Genomic DNA, 17,911 nt, shown 5'->3' on the forward strand with positions numbered 1-17,911 from the left:
CCTAAAACTCATATGGGATCTCAAGGGACCCTGAATAGCCAAAACAATCTTAAAAAAGAACAAAGTTGGAAGCCTTACACTTCATGATTTCAAAACATATTACAGAGCTACAGTAATCAAACTAGTGTGGTACTGGCATGAAAACAGGTATACACACTCATAGACCAATGGAATGGAATAGAGAGCCCAAAAATAAACCCTCACATATATGGTCAAATGATGTTCCACAAAAGTACCAAAACCACTCAATGGAGAAAGGACTGTCTCTTCACCAGACAGTGTTGGGAAAACTGGACATTCATAAGGAAAAGAATGAAGTTAGACCCCTACCCTATTCTGTATACAAAAATTACCTCAAAATAGATTAAAGACCTAAATGTATGACCCAAAACTATAAAGACAACTAAGGGGAAACTTCATGACATTGGATTTGGCAATTATTTCTTAGATATTATACCAAAAGCATAGGCAGTAAAAGCAAAAATAGACAAATGGGATTACATCAAACTTTTTTTTTTTTTTTTTGAGACAGTCTCGCTCTGTTATCCAGGCTAGAGTGCAGTGGCACAATCTTGGTTCACTGCAGTCTCTGCCTTCTGGGTTCAAGTGATTCCTCTGCCTCAGCCTCCTGAGTAGCTGGGATTACAGGGGTTTCACCATGCTGGCCAGGCTAGCCTCAAACTCCTGCTCTCAGGTGATCTGCCAGCCTCAGCCTCCCAAACTGCTAAGATTACAGGTGTGAGCCAGCCGGCTACATCAAACTTTTAAACTTTTGCACATCAAAAGAAACAACAGAATGAAAAAGATAACCTATGGAATGGGAGGAAATATTTGTAAATCATGTATCTGATAAGGGATCAATATCCAGACTATATAAAGAACTGCAAATAAAAAATAAAAAATTTACCCTAAAGTGGGCAAAGGGCTGGGCACAGTGGCTCATGCCTGTAGTCCCAGCACTTTAGGAGGCCGAGATAGGAGGATAATTTGAGCCCAGGAGTTTGAGACAAGCCTGGGCAACAGAGAGAGATCCCGTCTCTATTTTTAAAATAACAAAAATTAAAAGTGAGCAAAGGACTTGAATAGACATTTCTCGAAAGAAGATATATAAATGGCCAAAAAGCATATGAAAAGATGCTCAACATCACTAATCATTAGAGAAATATGAATCAAAGCAATAAGATATCATCTCACCCCATTAGGAAGGCTGCTATAAAAACAAACCCCAGAAAATAACAAGTGTTAGCAAAGATGTGGAGAAATGGGGACTCTTGTACTGTGGGTAGGAATATAAAATGGTACCGCTGGCCGGGCGTGGTGGCTCAAGCCTGTAATCCCAGCACTTTGGGGAGCTGAGGCAGGTGGATCACTTGAGTCCACGAGTTTGAGACCAGCCTGTGTATATATGATGAAACCCCTCTCTACTAAAAATACAAAAAAATTAGCCGGGCACAGTGGCGTGCCTCTGTCGTCCCAGCTACTGGGGAGACTGAGGTGGGAGGATCAACTGAGCCTGGGAAGTCGAGGCTGCAGTGAGCCAAGATCATGCCAACTGTATTTTAGCCTGGGTAATTGGAGTCAGACTCTCTCTCAAAAAAATAAAAAAATGTAAGTTCAGGGGTACAATAAGAAAATTAATAAAAATAAAAATAAAAATGATAAAATGGGTACAGCTGCTATGGAAACAGTATGGAGACTCCTCAAAACATTAAAAATAGAATGCCGTATAGTCCTGCAGTTCCACTTGAACCGCCTCCTCCTCCTCACACAGGACCTGAAATGTGTTGCCAGCGGAGATTCGCATGTCTGAAAACCTGGACCTACTCGCCTCCCTTAAGCTCACCGCTGCCTTAGTTCAGTGATTTCCTCTTATCCCTCATTTATGAAGCTGCAGCCTGGGATCATACCCATAAGAAGTGTTTATTTTTCTACTTTTGCACAGTATGTGCAAATCAACAGTAGGAAATTGGGGGTGAACAGAGAGAAGAAGTACCCCCAGTGCTAAAACAGCAAGCAGGCTGAAATCAACATTTAGGCTCTGGCAAACTCCAAAGGACAAACAATCCAGTTTCCTCAACAAACACGTCACAAGAAGAAAGTTAGATGTGATGGTAATACTGTCTCAGCCTGTTCAGGCTTCAAAATACCATCGACTGGGTAGCTTTGATACAACAAAAATGTATTTCTCTTAGTTCTGGAGGCTGAGAAGTCCGAGATGAAGGCACTGGCAGATTCAGTGTCTGGCAAGGGCCCAATTCCTGGTTCACAGAGGGTCATCTTGCCGGGTCTTTTTGTGCTGGGAGAACTCCATTCTCTTCAGCCCTTGTAAGGGCACCCACACCATTCATGAAAGCCCCATCCACATGACCTCATCACCTCCCAAAGTGCCCTCCTAATACCAGCACACTAGGGGGATTAGGTTTCAACATTGTTTTTGGCGGGGGGGAGAGGGGACATAGGCAGTCCGTAGCAGGTATCATGTTTTAAAAACCCTTGTCTTTTAGGTAAACACTGAAAAATTCACAAATGAGATACATGTCAAATTTGCTTCAGAGGAGTTCAGGAGCAGGGAAGTGGATGGCCAGGGTAGAGACAAAACCAGATTGGCCTCAAGTTGGTAACTAACTGTTCGATTGCTGAAGCTGGGATTCATTATACTAGTTTCACTTTTTTGCTTGTTTTTGTTTTTCTCGTTGTTGTTGTTGTTGTTTGAGACAGGGTCTCGCTCTGCTGCCCAGGCTGGAATGCAGTGGCACCATCACAGCTCAGTGAAGCCTGGAACTTCTGGACTCAAGTGATCCTCCCACCTCAGCCTCCCAAGTAGCTGGGGACCAAAGGCATGTGCCACCATGCCCATCTAATTTTTTTTAATGGGGTCTCACTATGTTGCCCAGATTAGCTTCACGTCTTTTGTAAACAAAAAGGTTTTAAAAATAGACAAACTGGGGGGAAAGTGACTTAAGTGACATAACGGTTTATTTTTCATATAACAGAACTAGAGGCAGGCAGCACGGGCAGGCCCTGGGGGCAGCCTCCAGAGCATCAGGGCCAGATGCTGTACCTGCTGCCCACCCTTTCCTCAATTGGCCCCCTCAGCTTCACAGAGCAGCTCCATCTCCAGCCATCACAGCCATTCCAGCCAGGAAGAGGGGTGGGGTGGGAAGGGCAAGCTCCCTTCCTTGAAGGCCATGCCCAGACACCACACAAAGCACCTCTCCATCCAGGGACCAGTCATCCGGCCACATGTGGCTGCAGGAAGGCTTTATTATAGGTAGCCACAGATTTGAAAACCAGGGCTTCTACTACCAAGGGGGAAGGGATGGAGACTGGGGTACAATTTGGTGTCTGCCACAGCTCTCATCCCTGAGACTGGTAATCTGGCATCCCAGGTACCACAGATTGGTCAGCAGAGCTAATGCTGTCCAGCTGGTGGGCCCAATGAGGTTTAAATATGCTTGTCATTTACATGTGCAAATGAAGCAATCTGCTCTGAAGTCACTGCTCCCCTTTGGATGCGGAGCGAGCGCCTGGCTTCCTTAGCTCTCCCAGGGTAGGTGTGCATCTCCAGGAAACTGCTAACCCCAACAGCCAGGGTGGCAATGCCGTTTCCTATGCTATAGCTCAAAGCAATCCAGCACCTGAGCCTGGTTTTGGCCCAAGGCCTGGCTGGGTATTTGTTCAGCCAGCGAATGAAATGGAGAAACCTGTTCAGTGTCTGCCCTGACAGCTGAGCTGCCTGGTGGGAGCCCACACAGCAGCATGGTCAGTGGGTGGGCACAGGCCTGCTGCTGCTGCCTTAACATTTCTGCCATGTATTTGGTTTTAAGTCAATCCTCACTTAAGAAAAAAACACCTTGATTTTTTTTTTCCGAGATGGAGTTTCACTCTTGTCACCGAGGCCGGAGTGCAATGGCACCATCTTGGCTCGTTGTAACCTCCGTCTCTCGGGTTCAGGCGATTCTCCTGCCTCAGCCTCCTGAGTAGCTGGGATTACAGGCACCCGCCACCACGCCCAGCTAATTTTTGTATTTTTAGTAGAGACAGGGTTTCACCATGTTGGCCAGGCAGGTCAACCTCCTGACCTCAGGTGATCCTCCCACCTCGGCCTCCCAAAGTGCTGGGATTACAGGCGTGAGCCACTGCACCCAGCCCTTAAATTTATTTTTAAAGCAAACCTATCACTGTTATAATGGAAAAGTAGTATGGCCTGCCCTAGACAGAAGGTAACAAAACCTGGCTAAGAGCCTGCCACAGGCTGTGTCTGACGCCAGGTTTCTCTGTTCAAGACAAGGTAGCATCAAACTGACTCCCTCCTTGAGATAGTTAAAGGGATGGAAAAAAATTTAAATGGAATTAACTTTTAAAAAACATTTTCCAGGCCGGGCGTGGTGGCTCACGCCTGTAATCCCAGCACTCTGAGAGGCCGAGGCGGGTGGATCACGAGGTCAGGAGTTTGAGACCAGCCTGATCAACATGGTGAAACCCCGTCTACTAAAAATACAAAAATTAGCTGGGCATGGTGGCACATGCCTGTAATCCCAGCTACTTAGGAGGCTGAGGCAGGAGAATTGCTTGAACCCGGGAGGCAGAGATTGCAGCGAGCCGAGACTGCGCCACAGCACTCCAGCCTGGGCAACAGAGCGAAACTCTGTCTCAAAATAAATAAATAAATAAATAATCTTCCAATGTTATTAATGCTTCTTTGTCTCTACTAACAAGCATTTCTCCTGGATGATGCAGTCCCCTCCTTGGAAAACATCTGAACTCTGTACCGCCATTTCCTCATTCGTAAGATGGAGATCGTAACAGTGCCTATTTAATAGGATGACTGAAGCTAGTAAACAAGATCATGCACATAGTCTCAGGATACAAATGCCTGGGAGAAGGATCACTTGAGCCTAGGAGATTGAGACCAGCCTGGGCAATATAGTGAGACCCCACCTCTACAAAAAATTAAAATTAGCCAGACGTAGTGGTGCGCACCTGTAGCTATTTGGGAGGCTGAGGTGGGAGGATCACTCAAGTCCAAGAGGTCCAGGCTACAGCTAGCCATGATCACACAACTGTACTCCACACTGGGAAGTAACAGAGCAAGACCCTGTCTTAAATTAAAAAAAAAAAAAAAAACAAGGCCAGGCACAGTGGATCACACCTGTAATCCCAGCACTTTAGGAGGCAGAGGCGGGCAAATCACGAGGTCAGGAGATGGAGACTATCCTGGCTAACATGGTGAAACCCCGTCTCTACTAAAAATAACAAAACAGCCGGGTGTGGTTGCAGGCGCCTGTAGTCCCAGCTACTCGGGAGGCTGAGGCGGGAGAATGGCGTGAACCCGAGAGGCAGAGCTTGCAGTGAGCTGACATCGCACCACTGTGCTCCAGCCTGGGTGACAGAGTGAGACTCCGTCTCAAAAAAAAAAAGAAAAAAAAAAATCAAAACATTTTTTACAAAAAATTAAAAAAATAAAAAGTGCCAGGCTCACAGTATAGCACGCAAATGCTATTTGTCAGTTTCATGGAAGAAAAAATTTAAGTCTTGTCATTAAAAAACTAAATACCACTTGAGGAAAAATAAACTCCCAAGTAACCAAACTTCAAAGAAGCGGGGACAGAGGACATAAAACCCCAAACACTTCATTTAACAATGGAAGACACTTTATTATTATTATTTTTAATCATCCCTCAACATTTCAACTCTTGGTAGAAATCAAATGCAAAACATCTGCATTTTTAAATTAGCATGTATTTAACTACCTCAATCACGGCAACCTCATCCAGTAAGATGCACACCAGGGAGCAGGGCTGTAGTATTTCCTATTCCAGTCTGTGACCACAGTGCATCCGTGATGACAGGTACACTGGACTTTCCCTCCTATGATGTGTTAGTCACTCCTGCTTTTGTCCACTGGGTAAGTTACGTGGCATCACGGTTGGTTAAAAAGAGTTAGTTACTGTAATGCTGACGCAATCTGGAAATGGAAAACTAGAAAACTAGGGCTCTCAGGAGCGGGCCAGCCAGTGCCGATTCTGAAAGGTGAAAAGGAAGAACGTCAAAGATGAATACCCCGCTAGGCTGGTCTTAGTAATAAAGTTGGTTGAAATTCAGCTTAATATACACACTGTACATCTACATGTGATCTACCAGATATATATATATATATGTATATATTAAAAAAAGAGCCATAGAAGATTTGGAAAACCTTAAAATCACTCAACTGAGTTGGAAGAACATCAGCAAATTCACAGTGGCCTCAGGATTCAGCCAGACTTAAACTTGCTCAAGAGCTGAATAACTTTCTCCCAGAAAAACCCACTGCATATAAATCCCTTAACATTGTGTACATCACAAACAATTATGGCTAAAATATGTTAGTTCACAAGGAAGCGGCTTTATTTTCAATCTCTTGCCCCACTCCTGCTGTTGTACCCCCACAAGGAAAATCCGGGGGCTGGTAATTCGCATGAGGAGCTGAAGGGGCCTTCAGGCTTGGAAGCGCTTAGGCTTAGCTGAGCATCTGAGGAGCCGTCTGTCTGATGGGCACATGCCGACTCCTGCCCACTTTTTAGTGCAAAAAGATCGCAAATGTTGCAGATGAGTCCTGGAAACTGGTGAAGAGAAGAGGACTGAGATGGAGGGGCAGTAGGAATCCCAAATGATTTTCCTTCTGAAACGAGACTCAAGAAGTGTGAAGTGCGAGGTTCCTGCTCAGCAAGCTATAGGTCCGACAGGTGAGGTCCCTGAATTGTCCCTAGGTTAGCAGTCTGCGGACACACAGACCTCAACACCCGCACTCACCCGCTAAGTGCACACTGGAGGTAGGTGTATAGCTAGTTACTGCAGGGAAGACAGTGACTCTCCACCAGCTCAAGAAAAGGAGGCTTCGTGTCTGTTCCTCCCTGCCCCAAACTCTCCTCTCCCCTTGGGCCGTAGTGAGTAGAAGATACAATATGAATGGGCGCGAGGCCCTCACTTGGAAGACTAAAGAACCCAGGGCATTTAATAAATAGCTACATAATTCATTTTTTTAACCACGTTGAAACACACAGCAAGTTGAATATTTATTTAAAAATAAATCTCAAAAATATCTATTGATAGTACAGTAAGAGAAGCATGTGCAAACAACAGAAAGGGGGAAAGTCAGTCCTGCTGTGGGAAGCCCCCACATCAATGTGTTGGAGCAAAGTTCACGAAGGCCATGGGCTGACTGAGCTGTGGTGTACAAAATGACATTCAGCTAATACTGGACTTGGTTCACCTTTGACACCTGGAGAGGTGGGAAAGCCAGGGGGTGGGAAGTCCAGCTGGGGATCCTTGCGTTTGGGAAGGGGGCGGCCAAGGGATGAGCCTTTGGGAGAGGCCCCGTGTGGCAGGAGGGCTCATTTCACAAGCCAACAGGCCTCTAGCTCGCCGCTAAAGATGGATGTCTGGTGGCCTGAAGGGCCCTTCCCAGTCCAAGTCGGCTTTGTAATGGGAGGGGTAGGTGCGGTGAGGGTCCCAGAGATAGAAATCCTCTTTAAAGGAAAAACAAAACAACAAAACCAAACCAAACCCAAAAAAAAGAACCAACTGAACAGGGAGTGGAGAGATTAGCAAAATGAATCTGAACGGAAGTGCCACCTTCTCCCTTGTCAGACAACAAAGCAGCCATTGGTTGAAACATCTGAGTCGCTAAGTGAACTCCCACGTGGACACAGTCAGCCCACGATCTCTGCCACCTACAAGGTCAAGTGCAGGCCTCCGCCTCTGAGATCAATGCATTAGTACTTCTTCACTGTGAAACCCGAAAGGTTGGTGATGTAGCCCTTGGAGCTGGAAGGGGCGAGGCCGGTCTATCTGTACACGAGATGGGAGAGCTGGGTGGACTTGTAGTTCAGCTGGTTGTTGGGCATGAACTTGTGCAGCTCACTCTTTTTGTAGCAGGGGTCATAATGGTAAGCACTGAGGCAGGCGTCACATGAGACTTTTGAACACTGGGTGCAGGTGTTGGTGGCACCTGGGCGGTTGCAGAAGCCACAGCGGGAAGTGGGCGTGGAGGAGGGCTTGGATTTGGAGTGAAGGTGCGGGAGGCGGTCAAGGCCCTGAGTCTGGCCTGGGTACTTCTCCCGCAGAGATGCCCCATGGGCCAGGCTGTCATGAGTGGAGGCCTTGCTGGGGAAGACGCTGGGCTTGGAAGCTGGAGGACAGGTGAGCAGGCTGTCACAGCGCTGGCAGAGGGAGGAGCTGCAGGACAGCCCACAGCTTTGGCACTTGGAGAGGGCGGACTCTTTGGCAGGGGGCGAGCGCTTGTGGTAGAGGGGGTGGGCGTCGTTTCTGACCAGCCACACATCCGGCCGCAGAGCATCCTGCCGACGGTAGGTGGCCCTGGGCTCGGAGTCTGTGTACAGATCCACGTCATCCTGAGTGGAGAAGTAGGTACCGCGCAGCAGGCCCGGGCCGTTGCTGGGGGAGGCGGGTGGAAGGGCATCCGGGCTGCCATGGGGAGAGCTGGCCATGGTCAGCAGCGAAGGGGACGGGCGGATGATCTCGTCCTTGAGGTCATCCCCCACATCTGCTGCCACAGGCTCCTTCCGAAGACTCAATGAGGCCTTCAGTGGTGGCTTCCGGCTCTCCCAGTAGCTGTCATAGGCATCCACCGACCTCGAGGGCTTGGTCACGCGGGGCTTGTAGTAGTCCTTGGCCGCCCGCTCGCTGGCTGACTTCTGGAGTGCCACTCGTGACATGGAGGCCGTCAGGTGCTCCCGGCCCTCTGCCCGCCGCCGCAGGGCGTCTGAGCAGCCGCGTACGTCCTCCGCACTGCTCTTGCGCTCGCTCACGATGTCCAGCTCAGAGTAGCCCTTGTCCTTCACTTTTGAGTGGATTTCCAGCATCTGCTCACACTCGACTTTGGCCAGAAAGAGCTCGAAGGAGACCATCTTCACCTGGAGGGTCTCCACGAGCTCTCTGAGCTTGTATGCAGTGTCCAGCTCAGGTGCGTAGCCCATGCAGCTCAGGATGGCTCGGATGTCCTCTTCCAGTAATGTCGACTTGACATAATAAACAAAAGGGCCCGTGTAGGTCTAGAAGGAAGGGAGTAGAAAAGAGACGTGGGGTTTTCTCTCAGAGACACAAGACAGACTATGTCAAAGCAAAGGATATCCAGCTCTGAAGTGGGGCGGCGGGGAGGGCAGGGCAGGGAAGGATCCTGACAGCCTTACCCTGCGGGAGGCAGAGGAGGCAGGGCTGGGGCTTACTAAGCACTCAGGAGTTGTACAAGGAAATGACCCAGCAGCTCCATTTTTTTTTTTTTTCTTTTTTTTGAGACGGAGTCTCGCTCTGTCGCCCAGGCGGGAGTGCAGTGGCTCGATCTCAGCTCACTGCAAGCTCCGCCTCCCAACTTCAAGCAATTCTCCTGCCTCAGCCTCCTGAGTAGCTGGGATTACAGGCACCTGCCACCACACCCAGCTAATTTTTGTATTTTTAGTAGAGACGGGGTTTCACCGTGCTGGTCACGCTGGTCTCCAACTCCTGACCTCATGATTCACCCACCTTGGCCTCCCAAAGTGCTGCGATTATAGGCGTAAGCCACCAGCAGCAGCTCCTTTCTTAAACACAGGGAGCAAAACCTCTCGCTCCCTAGTGGGGCGCAAAGACTCGGCTCCATATGAAGAGGGAGCCTGGGTGAATAAAGGGGCTGGGTTAGAGGCAGAATGTGGTGACAATCAGAACATTCCTCTCTGGCATTCCCATGATGGGCTGAGTAACATGGCAGACTGAAGGGGCTGGCTAGGTGACAGCTCTCCCGTGCCATCCCCTCTCTCGATTACCGCTCCTCCCACGGCAGAATGAAGAAGCCTGGCTAGGTGACAGCTCTCCTGTGCGTGGTCTGATTCAGGATCCCTCTCTCAATTCCCCCTCCTCCCCTACTATTACCACTTAGTCCAGAACACCCCCAGCTTGCTGGGACCGCTGAGAAGCTTCCTAACTGCTCTCCCAACCCCTCTACAGCCTACTTCCCATACCACAGCCAGAATGACCCTCTTCAGATGCAAGCCAGATCCCACACTGCCTCCTTCCCCGCCTACTCGGAACAAATCCAAGCCTTGCCCTGGGCTACAAGACCCTGTATAACCTGGCTGCCCCTGCCTTCCCAATCTCTCTGCTTAAGGTGTGGCAGCCAGGCCAGAAACAGTTCAGAGGTGATGCTGGAGAGACGGGGAAGGTGTGGAGCCTGGAAGGATCTGAGAGCAGAGGACAGATGGAATCAGACTGGCATAGCCTCTCAGGAGGGACTGCCAGGGGCAGGAAGAGAGGAGGAGGGCCTGTATGGAGGCTGCTCCAGGACCTCACCTTGATGCTCCTGAATTCCTTCTTCCACGGGTAGAGGAAGAGGTTGATGCCCACTGTCTCCAGCATGCTGAAGGCACCGTGCAGAGCCCGCAGGCTGGAGGAGCTGAGCGAGCGCAGGGAGCTCTCCACCACCTCATAGAACTGGATCAGCCGGAATCGATAAAAGGGATCCACCTTGTGCAGGCTGAGCAGGGTCGATGCTGCCACCCGCAGACACTCATCGCCGCCAGGCCGCTGCCTGCTGGTGGTGGTATCCACCTTGCCCTCATGGAACTGCACATACTTCCGAAATAAGTCATCCTTGAATTTTGTATCCATTGAACTGGGCTTCCCCATCCGATCGAGGGGGGCTACCTTATCTCCTCCATGGCTTCTGGATTAGAGGCAGGGACATCGCTAAAAGCATGGACATGTTGCCACCTGGACCAGCGGAGTGCTCTGGAAGGAGGGGAACAAGAAGCATGTCATTCCTCGAAACGGTCCGCGCTTCGGCTTCAGGCCGCTGAGGCAAAATGAACAGCAGAACTGGCCTAGGCTACACCGGGCCCCAGCAGCACGTTACAGAGCAGGTACTATAAGCAGGATTACAACAGAGGCCAGATAGAGACGGACCTTGACTTTGTTGTGCTCGCAAATGAAAAATACGATTAATATTCCTGAAAGAGAAGTGTGGGTGAGTACAGAAGGAGCTCCTGTCCTGGTTTCACTGGGGAAGGGGGAGTTTAGGAAAGTCCTCTTGAGACAGCAACAGACCTGAAGGATGAGGAGTTTGCCAGGTCAAGAGGCCAGGGAAGGAACTGCAGCAGAGGAAGGCCCTGAGCTAACACTACCAGAGGCTCCAGACACGTGACGAGCTTCACACACACTAACTCGCCTTTTTTTTTTTTTTTTTTTTTTTTGAGATGGAGTCTTGCTCGGTTGCCCAGGCTGGAGTGCAGTGGCGTGATCTTGGCTCACTGCAACCTCCGCCTCCCGGGTTCAAGCGATTCTGCTGCCTCAGCCCCACAAGTAGCTGGGATTACAGGCACCCGCCACCACACCTGGCTAAGTTTTGTATTTTTAGTCAAGATGGGGTTTCACCATGTTGGTCAGGCTGGTCTCAAACTCCTGACCTCAAGTGATCCACTGGCCTCGGCCTCCCAAAGTGCCAGGATTACAGGCGTGAGACCCCACACCCAGCCTCACTTTCTCTTCTTAAACAATCCTAGGAGAGAGGCGCTACAGTTAGCCCCAGTGGACCCATGTGCAAACTGAGACACAGACATTAGAAACTGCTCAAGGTAGGCCAGGCACGGTGGCTCACACCTGTAATTCCTGAACTTTGGGAGGCTGAGAAGGGAGGATGGCTTGAGTCCAGGAGCTCGAGACCAGCCTGGGAAACATGGTAAAACCACATCTCTACAAAAATACAAAAAATTGTTTAAGAAAAAGAAACTGCCCAAGGTTACAGAACTCTTAAGAGGCAGAGGAGCTGAGCTCAGAACCCAATCGGGCTCCAAAGTCCATGCCTTTACCCACCACACCCTGCTTTCCTGAGGCAGGAAGCCTGGCACAGGAACGGAACTGCAGCCAGTGAGGCCGAGGCCACGAGGGCAGGGGCGTGAGGAGAGGCAGCTGTCAGCATCAGCGGGACCCTCAGCCCCAAGGCTGCAAGAGCACATTCAGAATTCGATATTTTATACAAAGAGCCACGTGAAGCCACTGAAGAGTGTACAGCAAGGGGAGAGGGATATGGTCTTCTTTACAATTTTCAAAAGAGGCCACAGTGGCTGCCAGCCCCTGGAGTGCTGTTACCAGCCTTTGACAGCCTGCATCCCCTTTATCACAAGAGCGCTTTGCAGCCCCCTGTTGGGAGAGGATAGAATGTTCTGAGCTGGGACACAGGCTTTATACAATCTTGTCATCTGCTTAGCCACTTGTTAGTAGAACAGGCACAGATCCAGCAATATTCTTGTCACCACAATGCTGGGAGCAAATCCAGATTAATGGAGGGACACTGCCAGGGCCAAGGAGACAACACGCGCAGGGTCACAGACATGGGGTCCAAGGCAGGTACCTGCAAGCGAGGCCAGGGCTGCTTCTCCAGGTTACTTGGGCAAATTGCTCCACCTCCCTGGGTGGCGGTTTTCTCATCTGAAACAAGGGGTTAATAATAGCGCCTCTGTCCAGAGATGGCAAGAGGATTAAGCATGATGGGATACGAAGCTGCTCAGAGAGCCGGCTCCGGGAAGTCCTCGATGGCCACTGCTGTTGTCTGAAGGTGCTGTAGCCCTAAGCAGCCAGGCCTTCTCTGAGTGGGGCAGATACCACTGACTGGGCCGTAGATGTGCATTTTCACATGCTCTGGTCCTGCTGCTCCTGCCCAGAAGCTCCGTGGGTACAGGACTGTGACCATCTTGCTCAGTAAGGTCAGCTGTGTGCTTCATAAATGTCTGCTGAGTGTGGGAGATGGCAAGGGACTGAGAGAAGTTGCAGCAGTACTGGGCCTGGTGTGGGGGGGGCTCCTTTAGCAGACCTGTGTTCAGCCAGGAAGGTCCTACGAGCCTGGCAACTATCATGACGTTGACAAAATCATCCTCATCTCCATGAGCCACTAGTCTGGCTCCTCCATGGTTTTTGTACCCAGGAGGAGACTTCTGGGGGTATTAATGGTGGGGTGAGAGGTGAGATGTGTAGCAAAACTCAGGGGACACAGAGAGGCCACTATCTCCAACACACTGCACTGCTGAGGGAGCCCAGTGCTACAGCGACAAACAAGGCTGAGGAGCACAGGAGGCAAACACATCCACTTAGGGGCCAGGCGCAGGGGCTCACGCCTGTAATCCCTGAACTTTGGAAGGCCAATGCAGGAGGATTGCTCGAGGCCAGGAGTTCGAGACCAGCCTGGGCAACACAGCAATACCCTGTCTTTACAAAAGAAAACAAAATGCACTTAGGATAAAATTCTGCCTCATGAAGATTCTCATCATTCAGGCCTCAGTTCAAACATCAGCCCCTAGAGGTACCACCCTATTTCACCTTCCCAGTTCAGTATTGTCACATTCTCCTACGATAACCACAATCTGAAACTATCAACTTTATTCATTTACTAGCTTCCTCTCTTTGTCCACCCCCCACCCTCCCTGGTAAGCTGGCAAGCTGGTAAGCTCCTGGTAAGCTCCATAAAGGCAAGGACCATGTCTGTGTTGTTCACCACGATGCCTAACATAGAGCCTGCCTGTGCTTGATAAAGTAGGTGAAATGGATGCTGCAGCCGGGCATGGTGGTTCACGCCTGTAATCTCAGCACTTTGGGAGGCCGAGGCAGGTGGATTGCCTGAGCTCAGGAGTTCGAGACCAGCCTGGGCAACATGGTGAAACTCCGTCTCTACTAAAATTTTTTTTAAAAATTAGCCGGGCGTGGCAGCATGCACCTGTAATCACAGCTACTCAGGAGGCTGAGGCAGGAGAACTGCTAGAACCCAGGAGGCAGAGGTTGCAGTGAGCCGAGATTGCCCCATTGCACTCCAGCCTGGGTAACAGAGCAAGACTCCATCTCTAAAAAAAAAAAAAAAGAGAAAGAGAGAGAAAGGAAAAAAGAGAAATAGATGCATGGATGCTGTAAAGGATGTCAGCATTCATGATGCCACAACTTTAGTTTCTCATTGGTACCTCCCAAGAATCCTGGGAGATCAGCTGGAGAGCAAAGAAACAGGCTCAGAAAGATGGCATGAGGTACAACAAGTAGCTCAAGGTTAGCAGCAGATAGACCCAATAATCCAAGCCGGCATTCTGACTTGGAACCTGTATTCCTCTCACCACCTCACGATTCCCATGTCCAACAAGCATTTCTGCAGCTCCCACCTTCTGCCTGAGCTGGACCCAGTGTGGGAATGGGGATGGGTGGGGAAGGTAGAGGACAGCAATGAAGGAGACACATCCAGCCTGCAAATCTAGCTGGAAAAGCATACCACATATCAAAGTATGTATGTGCTCTATGTTCATACTATTCTGTCCATAAAAAAATAAACAATTTAAAATGTATATTCTCTTAAAAAATAAAAATGTAGGCCAGGTGCGGTGGCTCATGCCTGTAAGCCTAGCATTCTGGGAGGCCAAGATGGGTGGATCGCCTGAAGTCGGGATTTTGACACCAGCCTAGGCAACATAGCAATACCCCGTCTCTACTAAAAATACAAAAATTAGCTGGGCGTGGTGGCGAACGCCTGTAATCCCAGCTACTGGGGAAGCTGAGGCAGGAGAATGACATGAACCCGGGGGGAGAGGCTGCAGTGACCTGAGATCGTGCCATTGCACTCCAGCCTGGACAACAGAGCAAAAACTCCATCTCTACATAAATAAATGTATTTTGCAACACTGGAGAGGATAGTCACACATGCATTTACCATTCTTGACTTATCTCAGAGAAGCTGCAATCACGCCTCTGGCCCCAGGGTTTGTTTTCTGGTAGTCTGAGAACCATTCAAATACAGAGACATTAAGTTTCCGAATACTGCTGTAATTTTTTTCCAAGGAAGTCAGCCTTGAACTCAAAGAGACTGATTTTTTACAAAGTCAGCCAGTCTCAAGCTCGGCTCAGCGTATGCTGCTCTATAATCGCACCACAGTCCACACCCTTGTTTGTTGCTGAAAAACAATAAATAAAGGAAAGGGATCCAAACAGCCCAGCTGATGTTCAAAATCTGAACAACAAGGACAGGAAGTCCAAAATATCTAAAACAAATCTCAAAACAACCTGGGTAGGTGAGGGAAAAGGCGGAAGAAAGTAAAAGCTAAAAGATAATTAAGGGCAAGATAAGCCTGGACAACATAGTTAGACTCCATCTCTACAAAAATAATAATAATAATAATAATAATTAGGTGGGTGTGGTGACATGCACCTGTAGTCTTAGCTACTTGGGAGTCTGAGGTGGCGGGATCCACTGAGCCCAGGAGTTTGAGGCTGCAGTGAGCTATGATGGCACCACTGCACTCCAGCCTGGGTGACAGAGCAAGATTCTGTCTCAATCAGTCAGTAAGGAAAGGAAAGAAAAAGACTAACAATTACTGAGGTCCTACTATGTGCTAAGCATTGGGCTTCCCACTTTACCTACATCATCCCATTTAATCCTCACAACTCTATAAGGAAAACAGGCTCTCCCATCAAAACAAACTGTCCAACAGAGTTTGAAAGGATCAGAGCTGGAATCTGAACTCTTGTTGGCAGGCCCTGATGCCTGGGCTTTCTCCAATTTATCTCACTCATTTATTGTTACATCAGTACCATTTACCAAGGGATTACTCTGTGGCAGCTCTCTGCTAACTGCTCTATGAAAAACAATGAAATCCATAGGATAGATCCAAGGTTAAAGAGGAAACTGAGGCTCGGAGAGGCCAATTCACTTACCCTAAGTCATAAGGCTAGGAAGAAGTGGATCTGAGCTCTGAACCTAGGTCTAACGCCAAAACTCCGACTCTTGCAAAGCCATCCTGCTGCATCTGCTGGACAGCTCTACTCGAAAGTGTTTGGCTAAGTTAGAATGCCTTATGGCGGCGCGAGCAGAGTTGAGTTACAAAAATTCCTGTAGTAGCAAAATTCCCATCTTCCCACACTGAATGGGGCTAGGAGAGCTAATCTCTATATGATGTAAGCTCAAGGGCCGAGGAAAGAGGCTGGCCAGAGACATCGGCCAGTGATGAAGCAGCTGACATCATCCCTGCTGAAAACATTTTCTGAGAATACAAGATGCCTTGTAGCTGGTCATAGCTGGTGTTTTTTCTGAGCACAGAGCCAGCAATTCATTCCCAGCACTCTGCAAGAACAACAAAATACGCTCTCTGCAAAAACATCGTGGTTACAGGAGACCGAGACAGCCCAACGACAGAAGCTGTTAATTTCTCCAAGCAACCCAAGGATTGGAACGCCAAGCCGTGCCAGTCTGGTGGGAGAAAAAAAAATAAAAAAAAACCCAAAAGACAAAAAAACAGCACTGTGAATACCCCGAACATAGAGGCAGGCAGGTGCCCAGAGTCAACAGCTCCAGTCAGCACCTCCTGAACCCACAATCTAGGCACCCTCTGGAAAAGCAAGTCAACGGAAAGAGATACTGCAGTCAGGGAGGCAGTGGCTTCTTTAGTTATTTTCTAAACATCTAAGAGGAACGCTGTATCTGTTTAGACTCCCACTGCATGGAAGTGAAGTGATTCCGAGTAGCAAAGCATTCGCTTGGCTTTACCTCAGCTGGCCCATTCAAGCAGAAATGTTCCCCAAGCAGTATTTGAAGGCGCCCCCTCTCTGCACAGGCAGAGCTATTTTGGTCTGTGCACTGCCCCTGTCCACAGGTTTACACATCCCTGGTCTAGCTCCATCAGCCTCCAAACAGGAGACGAGGAAGGCAGTTCAACCCCCACCACCTCCCCACCCACACCAATGCACTCGTTCCAAGCGAGAGGCTCCGAGACACATCCAAGGCACCTTCCACGGGCTGAGAAACACCAGAAGGTCCCCACACTCCTACTAGATTCCAAAGAAATTCACACACAGTCCTTCCAAACCTCTGAAAATAACCTCAGCGGTGCTGGAAGAAGCTTCCCTAGTGGCAGCTGCCTCTGAAGGAAGCTGTTTCCCTCCCTGCAGGGGACAGAAGCTGGCGGCTGCTAAGTCCCAGCTCGGTCATTCCTACGGCCTCGGGGGGCCACGTCAGTTGTGAAAAACAGCCCAGTCTCAAATTCTGGCCCTCCCCACGGGTTCGTGAATTGAATGAAGTAACAGGAACTATCACTTACTGGACGCCTGCTGTATGCCAGGGGCCCTGCATGATCTCATTCCATCTCTACTCCAGCCCTAGCAACCAGGTTCAATCACACTTAAACAGGCAACTGAGGCTCTTAAGATGAAGTGACTTATCCAAGGTCACACAGTGAGTACAAACCCAGGTGTGCCGCCAGAGTCTGAACTGGGAACTCCTGCGCAGTAACTGCCTCGTGGCGAAATCGGGGTGTCCTTCTGTTTGGCCAGTCGCCGAAGAGAGGGTGTTCCTCTTGAGCGGCCCTGAGCCACCCTTGGCCGGTTCCAGGAGCTTACAAGGCAGCTCCCGGGAGAATGGGGATCCTGAGGATAGGCTGGGGGTCCCGGGAGCGCCGAAACAACGGGCCCACCTGTAGTCCTGCCTGCCGTGAGGGGACCCCGCTCACGGGCCAGCCGAGCCCTGCCGCTGTCTGGCGCCCCCTCCACCTGGGGAAGCCCCGGAGACAGTTTCCGCTCGCGGCCGCCCGTCACTCACCCTGACACTGCCGCCGAGGGCTGCCCGGCCGAGGGAAGCAAGCGGGAGGCGCGGCTGCCGCCGGAGCCGGGCCCCGCTGGGCTCTAGCCGCTCTGGCCGGCTGCAGGGGTACTGAGACCAGTACCCGCGGGCCAGCAGCGACCCGGAAACACTCGGCCCGGAAATGAAGTCGCCAGGAGGCGGGTCCGAAGAAAGGGTGGACCACGGCTGCGCGCTGGCTCCGGGAAGCAGTCGATGCCCTCGGCCGACGGAGACTACAAGCCAGAGGCGGAAAACAAAGCGGAAGGCCGAAAAACGAGAACGAAAGCGGAGGAACGGCAATTT

General features: G+C 50.0%; 1 protein-coding gene across 5 annotated transcripts; it reads right to left on the minus strand.

Moving 5' to 3' along the window:
• Positions 1–5,636: 5,636 nt before the first annotated feature.
• On the minus strand, positions 5,637–17,820 carry SPATA2 (spermatogenesis associated 2). 5 transcript variants are annotated; one of them, XM_033186705.1, is made up of 4 exons: positions 17,588–17,820; positions 12,383–12,459; positions 10,327–10,764; positions 5,637–9,056 (listed from the first exon to the last, which is right to left on the minus strand). In XM_033186705.1, exons 3-4 carry the CDS (start codon positions 10,660–10,662, stop codon positions 7,830–7,832), a joined length of 1,563 nt encoding a protein of 520 aa, XP_033042596.1. In that variant the 5' UTR covers positions 10,663–10,764; positions 12,383–12,459; positions 17,588–17,820; the 3' UTR covers positions 5,637–7,829. The 5 variants fall into 5 exon arrangements, with proteins under 5 accessions (XP_033042596.1, XP_033042595.1, XP_033042598.1 ...); XM_033186704.1 differs by lacking the exon at positions 12,383–12,459; XM_033186707.1 differs by lacking the exon at positions 12,383–12,459 and having other exon boundaries at positions 17,463–17,820.
• Between the last annotated feature and the right edge of the window lie 91 nt (positions 17,821–17,911).

This window comes from Trachypithecus francoisi, unplaced genomic scaffold (genome assembly GCF_009764315.1).
Source record: "Trachypithecus francoisi isolate TF-2019V2 unplaced genomic scaffold, Tfra_2.0 Lachesis_group21, whole genome shotgun sequence".
Lineage (NCBI taxonomy): Eukaryota > Metazoa > Chordata > Mammalia > Primates > Cercopithecidae > Trachypithecus > Trachypithecus francoisi.